This window comes from Sturnira hondurensis, unplaced genomic scaffold (genome assembly GCF_014824575.4).
Source record: "Sturnira hondurensis isolate 20B ecotype Veracruz unplaced genomic scaffold, ASM1482457v3 Scaffold0005543, whole genome shotgun sequence".
Classification (NCBI taxonomy): Eukaryota; Metazoa; Chordata; class Mammalia; order Chiroptera; family Phyllostomidae; genus Sturnira; species Sturnira hondurensis.
In genome coordinates this window covers 77,898-88,695 of record NW_028078174.1, presented here as the reverse complement: position 1 = coordinate 88,695, position 10,798 = coordinate 77,898, and the positions used below count along the sequence as shown (strand labels likewise).

At 50.9% G+C, this 10,798-nt stretch overlaps 1 protein-coding gene across 1 annotated transcript; it reads left to right on the top strand.

Annotated features, from left to right (window-relative positions):
* The first annotated feature begins 724 nt into the window (after positions 1–724).
* LOC118987933 (leukocyte immunoglobulin-like receptor subfamily A member 5) lies at positions 725–8,364 on the top strand. The gene is made up of 11 exons (XM_037047275.1): positions 725–758; positions 880–915; positions 1,096–1,380; positions 1,526–1,834; positions 2,143–2,193; positions 2,613–2,663; positions 3,644–3,760; positions 5,671–5,713; positions 5,805–5,857; positions 6,072–6,124; positions 7,584–8,364. The coding sequence occupies exons 1-11, from the start codon at positions 725–727 to the stop codon at positions 7,728–7,730; spliced, it is 1,179 nt and encodes a 392-aa protein (XP_036903170.1). The 3' UTR covers positions 7,731–8,364.
* Positions 8,365–10,798: the final 2,434 nt, after the last annotated feature.

The following is a 10,798-nucleotide window of genomic DNA, read 5'->3' as shown; positions in this document are numbered from 1 at the left end:
AAGGCCCCTGAAGCTTACAGGCAGGACCACAGGAAGAGGAAGAGAACCCTGCCCGAGGCGCAAGGGGCACTGAGGAGCCAAATGACTCAGAGTCTTGTTTCCAGGACGGTGAGGTGGACGGTATTGAAAAAAAAAAAAAGGCAGACGGAGAGAGAGAAAGAAAAGACAGTTCATGAATGGGGCTGGGATAGGAAGAAAACCACACTCTGGGGCCAGGGGAAGAGACGTGCGTCCTTCCCTCACTTCCCCACGTCTGTCCTTTGTGCTCATTGTCACAGTGACACTCGCCTGCACTGCACAGTGAGGAGGGGACCGTGTCTCTGCTGAGCTGAGCTCGGCAGGCACGGGGACCCCCCTCTTCCTGAAGTGTCTTCAGGGCCTGAGTGCCCACTGCTCATGGGGAAGACCCACAGGGAGGGTGTGATGGCCCAAGTGGAGGAGGAAGGAGACCCCATGGGGGAACCTCTGACCTGGAAGGTCGGGCCCTGGGTCACCTCACCTGCAAGGGGCGGCTCAGGAGGCTCTTGCGCAGTCTGCTGCTGGATCCTGGAAACAAAAACCAGGCTTCTGGGAAGACACTGTTCCTCTTCTTGAGGGGCTGCTGACGTGACAACCCTGTGACAAGTAGGGCCGGCCTCCCAGTGGCCACACCCTGTGAGTCTGTCCACCCCGAGGAGTCCGTGGTCTCTTCCTTCTGCACAGCCAGAATCAGAGAGGAGACGCCATGCCCCCCACCCTCGAGGCCCTGCTCTGCCTCGGTGAGATGTGAGGGGGGAGGGGAAGCCCTGCTCTGTCAGGACCCCAGGGCTCAGGAGGCTCCTGGGGAGGAGGGCTCTGCTCAGGACTCAGGGCAAATCTCTCACAGGGCCTCTCTTGCAGGGCTGAGCCTGGGCCTGAGGACCACAGTGCAGGCAGGTGAGTCTGTCCCTAGGGCTCCAGGGTATCACTCCCCACTGGGGACATGAGGCTGTCCCCTTTGGGGATGAAGAAGGGCAGTTCTGGGAAGAGAGATGAAGGACATCTGAGATGTTGGGGGCTGGGAGCTGGGCACTGGGGGTGGAAATATCTTGTGACCCAGCCTCTGACTCCTTCCAGGGACCCTCCCCAAACCTACCCTCTGGGCTGAGCCAGGCCCTGTTAACCCCTGGGGGAGCCCTGTGACCATTTGGTGTCAGGGGATCCTGAAGGCCCAGGAGTTCCGCCTGCATAAAGAGGGAATCTCAGCGTCCTGGTACAGACAGGAGCCACTGGCTCCCGGGAACAAGGCCAAGTTCTCCATCACACAGATGACAGAGCCCACTGCAGGGAGATATCAGTGTTCCTATCTCAGCCAAGGTGTCTGGTCAGAGCGCAGTGACCCCCTGGACCTGGTGGTGACAGGTGAGGGGACACTCAGGGGTCCCAGCCTCAGGCTCTGCCCTCAGGAAGGGGGATGCTCTCAGGGGGTCTCCTCCTCACAGTCCAGCCCTGGGGGACATGAGGGAGGTATGAGCCCCATTTAACATGCTGTCCCCTCCTCTCCTAGGATTTTCCTACTACTACAGACCCAGCCTCTCAGCCCTGCCCAGCCCTGTGGTGACCTCAGGAGGGACTGCCACTCTCAGCTGTCACTCCTATGAGGGATTTGGCCTGTTTGTTTTGATTAAGGAAGGAGAAGACAGGCTCTCCTGGACCCAGAACTCACAGCGAGACCCCAGTGGGCAGGTCCAGGCCCTGTTCCCTGTGGGTCCCATGATACCCAGACAGAAAGGGACTTTCAGATGCTATGGCTATTATAGGAACAGACCCCACACGTGGTCACCACCCAGTGACCCCCTGGAGCTCCTGGTCTCAGGTAGGGAGCCCCAGTCCTGACATCTCCATGTCCTTGTTTTGGTTAAGGGTGTTGCCCAGAATAGCCCCAATGTAGGACCAGAGAGAGGGGAAGTCCATCCATTCGGGGACCCCGCCCTTCAGAGGGATGGGGCACAAAGGGCCCTTCCCTGCCCCTTCATCTTGCCCATCACTGGATTCCCCAGGTACGTGGAGGGAGGACCTTGCTAGGGACCCACGGCAGACACAGAAGGTGAATGGAAGCAAATCAAACATCTCTTGGTGGGGAGGGGTGCTGTACCCATGACCCTTCTCCTGTCTTTTTCCCAGGACCCCCTGTCGTCTCCAGGCCCCCACCCCCAGGGCACGTCTCCACAGCTGGTGAGTCAAGGGGTCTTCTTTGCTCGGAGGGAGCACAGACCAGCCCAGGGCAGGTTCTGAGTCACTCGGGGGGCTCTCACGTCCCTCAGAAACTCAAGGAAGGCCTTGTGTCCTGGGGAGGCTGGCAGGTGAGTGGAGATGAAGTAGTGAGTCAGGAGTTGAATCGCAGGGGTCTGCAGACTCTGAGGCTGGAAGGTGAGGGGTGCCCTGGTCACAGCAGAGGGAGAAGTAGGGACCAGCCTGGGGTAAGCGCAGTTGGGGTGAAGTAGGGAGCCAGCAGCCCCCACCCCTCACCTCCTTGTCCTTGACTTAGGGTGTCTGGGGTGGGATGCACTTGAGTGTGGTCTCAGTGCTCCCTCAGACGGTGATTTTGGACCGGTCCCTTTCCAACTAAGCCTCCGTTTCTCCCTGTGCCACAGAAGAGAATCCTGTCTCAGACCTCGAAAGACACCACACTTCTGACCCTGCAGGTACCGTGATGGTCTGAAAAAGTAAATAGCAGGCAGTGTCCGGTGTTTGGGGCGTTAGGGACAAACAGGGCCATACACCAGGGTGGCATCTTGAGTGCTTTCCAATCTCCCTGTGGTGCTCAGCCTATTCTTACTGGAGGAAAACCAACAAACTCAAACCCAAACCCACAAGGGCTTGGAAGCCAGGCTCTACGGAGTATCCATCCTAACTCTGCTGCTTCCTGGCTGTGGGGCCTGGGATGAGCCACATGACCTCTCTGAGTCCCAGTGTCATTGTCTGTGAAAGGTGGCTCCTGCCAGCCCCCCTCACAGGTCTGCTAAGAGATTTAGGGGAGCCCCCAGCATGGGGAGGGTGCTCGGTCAATAGCAGCTCCACCCTCCTATCCCCTCCCAGAAATACACTCAGAAACATTCACGGGGGCCCCACATGGGAGTGTGGGGTCTGCAGAACACAGGACAGACCTTCGCTGGATGTAGGGATGGGCGTGGTCACAGAGGTCACTGCACACAGACCCTGGCTCTGAGTGGTCCCATTTAGGTCCCCCACAGCCTCTGATGGGTTGGTGAGCAGGGGGGACAGTGGAGAGATATATCCAGCTCTAGGTAAAGGACAGGGCTGGGGCACCCCTGGGGACCAGGGGACAGGCCGTTCCAATCAGGGGAGCAGCCCCGAGGACCCAAAGCCGGTGTCTCTCTGGTGGGGCAATGTGAACAGAGCACAAGAGAGGCCACAGTCCTGGGTTCATATCTGAGCTCTGCCACTTCCCAGCTAGATGACCTGGGACACCCAACAGATCTCGCTGAGCCCCGGTTTCTGTGTCTGTAAAACCAGTGGAGGGGGGACTGGCATTCACATTTGGCTTGATTGTTATGAGGGTTAGAGGCGATTAATCCACAGACCCCCCCCCACATGCCCAGCACACAGTTGGTGCTCATTTAACTGGCATCGTTGGTTCATCTATGACATCGTTGTGTCCAAGGTCTTCAAAAGTACCAGAAAATTTTGATCGGGGTCTCTGTGACCTTCGTCCTGCTGTTCTGCTTCCTCCTCCTCCTCCTCTTCTTCCTCAAGCACCAGAAGGAACGCAGAAAGTCAGGTGAGCAGAAGATGGGGAGACCTGGTCTACCTGGTCTGCACGAGAGGTGTGACCTTCCTCTAAAGACCTGGGAAGTGGCTTCCTAGGCCAAAATATGGCTCAAAAAAAAAAAAAAAACCAACAATGTTCGCATTTGAAATTTATTCCTAATTCATCAACCATTTCTAGAAATCTCTTTCTATCTCAACTTCCTTCATAATCTTCTTGGGACGGGGATCTGAGATTCCCACGGAAGCCTGGTGGTGATGAGAGGCTCCTGTGTGGCGGTGGCAGGGGTGTACCCAGAACCTGAAGGACCATGCTGGCGAGGCGGAGGGGAGCCACGAGGAGGTGTCATTGTCATCCTGCGGGCAAGAGCAGTGGGGTGTGGGCAAGGCGCTGAGGAATAGGGGTGGAGGTTGAGGTAGCTGGGAATTCCATTGTTTCAGAAAATATCTCGATACATGGGGTTAAATGCGCACGAAGTATTTAAACCGGTGCAGAGGCAGTTAGTTGGCTAGGACACATTGAGGTGTTTGGTTGGAAATGAAAGCGTCAGGATCGTTTCCCTAGTCAGTGTGGCTCCATTGGTTGGAATATCATCCCATAAGCTGAAAGGTTATGGGTTCAATTCCCCATCAGGGTACATACCCGGGTTGCATGTTCGATTCCCCTCTCTGGGAGCGTACAAGAAGCCCAACCCAATCGATGTTTCTCTCTTTCTTTCTTTCTCTCCCCTCCTCTCACTTACCCTATCTCTCTCTCTAAAAAGCAAAAATGTCAGTATTGATATTTTTCTCTCTCTTTTTCTTTAAAAGAAAAAAATGTCAGTATTGTTACCAAACACAGGTTTGGCGGCCTGTTGTGATAAAAGCAAAGACTTGTGAGACTGGTGGAAAGGAAAGAGATTTATTGATGTGCTGGGGACCCAAAAAGATGGCAGACGCCTGTCCTAAAAAAAAAAATCTTAACATCTCTGTTTAAGCCAGTAGCTTTTCTAAGTGTGTGTGGGGCAGGGGGCAGTGGGTATGCAGAGACACTGTTTTGTGGGTTCCGACAAAGATCTTGGCGTCAACCTGTCAGTATCAGTCGAATTCCTGTGGCCGACCAACACCTTCCAGGGCAGGAATGGAAACTGCTGGTCCCTGGGATATAGTAAAATGGAGTCTAAAATAGAGGTTGTAAACAAAGAAAAAAAAGTGTGTTCCTCTTTTTGTTCTAACAGACTCGTTAGTTTATTGCTTAGTACATGTAATTCTGGTTAGGACAATATTGCATAAAGATCATATGCTTTCCATTGTCTGTTACAGTACAACCTCAATAAAAATAAGTACACAGCCCTCACCGGTGTAACTCAGGGTGCTGGGTGTCACCCTGCAAACCAAGGGGTCGCCATTTCAATTCCTGGTCAGGGCACGTGCTTAGGTTGCCAGATCCTCAGTTGGAGGTATGCAAGAGGCAACCAATTAGTATTTCTCTCCCTCTCTTTCTCCTTCCCTTTCCCTCTATCTAAAAATAAATAGATAAAATCTCTATATAAATATACATCAATTGGTATAGAAGTAGTTACAGGTATGTTTGTACTGTGGGTACCAGCTCAGACCAAGACACAGTGCCACAGCCCACTAGAAATAAGCACACCTATTACCCTCATCTTGGTGTCTGCATACCATCCTCTATGAGAATGAGGGAATGAGGGACTTAATAAGAACAGACTTAGACTTTTGAAAATATTCTTTCAGGCTCATAAAAACTTGTTTAAATCAACCATGCACGTTTTGCGTGCTACCATTTAATTTTGTTTTCGTCGAATTCCCACTGGACCCCGGGGTGGGGATTGGGGGGATCCTAGCTGCTGAGATCTTAAGGCAGCCCGGGGGGGGGGGGTGGGTTCTGGGGTAGTTTAGAAACTAATGTCTAACTCTTTGCAGGTGCTCCAGACCCTGAAGTTAAGACCACAGCACTGCAGAAAAGGTAGTTTCTTCTCCCAAACCTCCCTAGACCTCTCCTCCACCTAAAGGTAGGTCCTTCACTGCTGCCTAACACTCCTGTTCTCCTTGTTCAGCTCCAGCTCCGTGGCTCCTGTTCAAGGGGAGAACCTGTGCAATCAGAGAGGAGGTGAGGCCTTGGTGGGACACGGGGGCAGGAGAAGTGGTCAGGAAGGGTTCCGGGCTTAGGGGGGAGCAAGCACGAGAATCCTAAATCCGTGTGGACCCCAGCACATTCCTGCTCCTCGATGAACTTCAGTCTCCCCACCTAAGATCAGGAAAGGTGCGTAGGATCAAAGGATTCCAGGGATCTTGCCATGAGACAGAATATTATCTTTCTCTAGGTTCTTCCACAAGGGATTTCCAACCTGAGGAGGAAGAAGTGATGGACAATGAGGTAAGACCCTTGCCCTGTCCGGGGCACCCACCACAGGCTTGTTAATAAGATAAATTCTGAGGATGCTCCTCCCCACGCCTGTCGCTCAGTTTTCAGCATCCCCTGACTGTGCCCATCCTCCTGAAAGAGACATGGTCCAACTGCTGGAACACCACTCCTCAGTGGGTGTTCCTGGTAGCACGTGGGCCCCTTCTTCTCGGTTCCCCTACTTGCTTCTCTTTGACTCTCAGTCATCCATATCTCGTGATGGTCGTGCTTCCGTGGATAGTTGTACAGTTTGTGCCCAATAAGCCTTGTAGGGTTTGACACCCTACTGGTGGTATCTGACTGGTTGGTGTTCCTTTTCTTTCCTTTTTTTTAAATCCTCCTCTGAGGACACCTTTTCATTGTTTCAGAGAGAGTGGAAGGGAGAGAGAAAGAGGGAGAGGAAGGAGGAGGAGAATGAGAAAGAGAGCGAGAGAGGAACATCAGTTGGTTGCCTTCTCCCATGTACCCCAACTGAGGATGGAACCCAAACCCTTCTGTCTATAGGATGACAACCCAGTTAACGGAGCCACACTGGCCAGGGCCCAGCATACCTTTTCTGGTTCACACGAAGCCCCCTGTAGACTAGAGTTCCTTTATCTCTGCTTTCTCCCTTTCCTGCAAGTCTTGTGGGTTGAGGTGCATTGGTCTCCTACTCCCATAGGAAGCCCGCTGACTATCTCGTTCACCTCCCCTTGAGACAACTCTGTATTTTACGCTGCAAAATGTCTTGAATCCCAGATGTAGCCGGACCCTCTCTATGTTCATAAATCCACAGTTATTTCCAGCTCTGTCCTCTTATCTGAGCCCCAGCCTCAAACAAAGACGATAGAGCCATCTCTGTTATCTGTCCAGCAGTCATTTCAACATCACAGGAACAACTCTTAAGTCTCCCCCAAAGAGTTGCTTCTCCAACTCTTATCAGAAGAGGGGGGCCCTGGCTGGTGTGACTCTGTGGACTGAGTGCAGGCTGTGAACCAAAGGGTCGCCAGTTCGACTCCCAGTCAGGTCACATGCCTGGGTTGCAGGCTATGTCCCCAGTGGGGGCCACATGAGAGGCAATCACACACTGATATTTCCCTTTCTCCTTCCCTTCCCCTCTCTCTAAAAATAAATAAATAAAAATATTTTTAAAAGAGGGGCAAGTGGAGCAAGGAGAGAAGTTCCACCCTCTCGTGTCTCAACCCCTCCTCCCCCACAGAGCCCTAACTACACAAACCCCAGGGAGTGACGTGTGCCCAGATGAACCACTCAGGGGTCAGGCAGAGGGGCCACCCTGCCTTCTGCCCTGTCTGTGGAATTGCTGGACGCCAAGGACAGACAGCTGGGAGAAGGCAGGCAGATGGCAGTCATGTGGATCGTTTCTGCTCCCAGTGCCCTGGCTTCCCCCCCCCACCCCCACCTGATCATACAGCTGTCTCTCTACCTCCTCCAGGATACTCCATCTGAAGACCCCCAGGATGTGACCTACGCCCAGCTGAACCGCAAGACCCTCAAAAGAGCAGCAAATGCACCCCGTTTCTCCCCGTCAGAGGAGACCCCAGATGAGCCCAGTGTGTACGCTGCTCTGGCCGTCCACTAGCCCAAGACCCAAGTGAGGACCCAGACCCCACACTTCAGGGAGGGGGCCTTCAGGGACCCCAGATGGCACAGAGGCTGTCTCCTTGGGCAGTCAGCTACTGACCCCAAGTCTGAGGTTGTTCTGTAAGCAAGCAAGATACCATGAGACCTTAGAAGTCACCTCGCTCTGCAGAGGAAGATAACTATAAACTCTGTATTTTTATTTGTTCTTTTTCAATATATTTTATTGATTATGCTATTACAGTTGTTCCATTTTTCTCCCCTTTATTCCCTTCCCCCCTGAACACCCCAAATTCATGTCCTTTTCCCATGCACAATACATTCCTTTCAACTCTACAGTGCCCCACATTTCCACTCATTCCAGCATCAACTCTCGAGTCTAAAGTTCAAAGTCTTGTCGGCATGTTGTCTACATCAGACACCGGTGAGACTGGGGATAGGACTCATTTTAAGGCGCAATTCCTCTGTAGTTGTGAACCTGCGACCCAGACAATTTATGTGCTTCTGACAAGGCAAGGCTGCGGCAGGCATGGGAGAGACATTCCTATTCCAACAGGGAGAAATCAGAAAGACAGGGAATCCAGGCACGTTCAACATCTCTCAAGGCAACATTAGTTAAATCTTTCTTTCCTCTCTTTTGGGTTCAATTTCTTTGTTTTTTAAAAAAATACTCTTGGTCAGTCACCATTGACCTTCAATAGTGTTTTACGTCAGTTTCAGGGGTACAGCATCGTGGTTAGATCTGATGTTCTGTCCACCAGTCATTCTGGGGTGACAGTGTTACCTCCATGGCTCAGCTCGGTGGCCTAGCACTTTCATGTCCCTGTGAGGACCCCACTCCCAAGGCTTCGAGGGGAGACCACCTGCCCTGTTGAATCCAAGGAGGTCAGTGGGGCAGCCCTGACAAACTGAACTGCCTTTGGGGTCTTTCTTTCCTTTCCTTGAGGAATAATAGCACACATTCGAGGACAGGTTACTGTATCACCCCAGCCTGTCGTGTCCGAGAGGTGTTTCCGTTCCAACAATCCCATCATCTCTTCACTGACTGACAGCCCATCCCTACCTGTGCTGCGCTCTCCCAAATTCACTCCCCTTTGTAGCCACATGCGCAGCCAAGGATTTTCCAGCTCATTAACTTCTGGGTCCATCGGCATGACTGTTCGTTCTTCAATTCGCCTCTCTCCTCTCAAATGTTACTACCAGTATGTCACACGTCAACCTTTTGCTTAAGAATGTGATGCTTTATGCTTTCCACATTCTGCCTTCTAGAAGCATTAGAAGACAATACAGCCACATTCTTTACCACTGTATAATGAAAATAGCCTTTTCCCCATTGTCTAATACCTTATTGGCCATTTTGTCTGAAGACTCACTGAAATGGGTATTACCACCCATATTTCTATCGAACCAACATTCTGTTCGCCTCATCATGTATTCTCTGAGAAGGTGGAGACTTTTTCTCCATATCTCCTCTTTTCTTTCTGAGCCCCCATCAGAATCACCACTAATGTCCATATATCCACCAGCAGTCCATAATACAGCACCTAGAATTTTTCTAGCATGCACACGTCCCATTACCGGTTCCAAAGCTGCTTCCCAGTCTTGGTATTGGGTATTACCAACTTCTGTATTATTCTGCTCAGGCTTCTGTAACAAAACGTCATAGACCAAGGGGTTCAAGCAACGCATACTAGTTTACAGCTCTGGAGAGCAGAAGTCCCAGATCGATTCTGGAGACAGAAAGGTTGGTGTGTGGCAGGGTCTCTCCCTGGGCTTGTGGATGGCCCTGCTTCCTGTGCACTTCCATGGGTGTGACAACAAAGAGGGCCAGAATGAGCTATCTGGTTTCTCTTCTTATGAAGAAGCTGGTCTTATCCAATCAGAGCTCTACCCTTATGACCTTATTTAACCTACTGCTTAGAGACCCCACTTCCAAATGACAGCCACTCTGGGAGTTAGGGCTTCCGCATATGAATTGGCCAGGACGTTAGCAGTTAGTCCATCGCATCAATAAAGCCAAAAGTGTTCATTCATGAATATTCTTTTTTAATATATTTTATTGATTATGCTACTGCAGTTGTCCCATTTACCCAGTTTTTCCCACCCACCCTGCACATCCCCTTCCACTCACATTTCTCCACTTTAGTTCATGTCCATTGGCTAGTACATGGAAGTTCTGTGGCTTCTACATTTCCTATGCCATTCTTCACCTCCCCCCATCTATTTTGTACCGACCATTTATGCTTCTAATTCTCTGCACCTTTCCTCCCCTTTTCCCCCTCTTGCTCTCCAGCTCATAACCCTCCATGTGATCTCCATTTCTGTGATTCTGGCCTGTTCTAGTTCATTCATTTTTTTAAGGCCCAGTTGTTGATAATTATGAGTTTAAAAATGTATAAATTTCTGGAACAATGGACAAAAAAATAGAGATATAGTACCAAGGACCAATATCAGTTGTGGAATGAGACATCACTATAGATCCCATGGACATTTCTAGTGTCAACTTCAGTATAAGAGGCAAACTGAGGCATGCTCTAATGGTGAAAAATTGGCTCTGGCTGGTGTCGCTCCGTGGATTGAGCGTGGGCTGTGAACCAAAGGGTAGCTGGTTCAATTCCCAGTCAGGGCACATGCCTGGGTTGCAGGCCAGGTCTCAGTGGGGGCCTCATGAGAGGCAACCTCACAGTGATGTTTCTCTAACTCTCTCCTTCCCTCTCCTCTTTGTAAAAATAAATAAATAAAATCCTAAGAACATAAATTTAAAGGGAAATTGAGTTCGTTTGTGAATAGCAGAAGAACTGCAAATTGAGACATGCAAACTGTAGTGTGCTACAGGCGAGGTCACTGAGAATTTGGGACATGCTACATTAATGGGCCGAAAATGTAAGGAAGGAATGAGAAGATTCACTTCAAGCAGCAACTTTATTGTCTTCAGAATGGGGAGAAGTTCTTGGTGGTGGTTCATTGGTTGAGGGTAGTTTCAGTTTTCTGTACATCACAAATTTATGGGAAATCACTCTTTCAGTCTTTACATTGAGTTTGCCCAAGAACCCATATGTACAACTTCCT

Bases quoted from the DNA above. Each gene is read 5' to 3' on its own strand.
- LOC118987933 (XM_037047275.1), top strand. From the start codon at position 725: ATGCCCCCCACCCTCGAGGCCCTGCTCTGCCTCG. The intron at 1,381-1,525 runs GTGAGGGGACAC...CTCCTCTCCTAG, and splicing joins CCTGGACCTGGTGGTGACAG to GATTTTCCTACTACTACAGA. The intron at 2,664-3,643 runs GTACCGTGATGG...GTTGTGTCCAAG, and splicing joins CCACACTTCTGACCCTGCAG to GTCTTCAAAAGTACCAGAAA.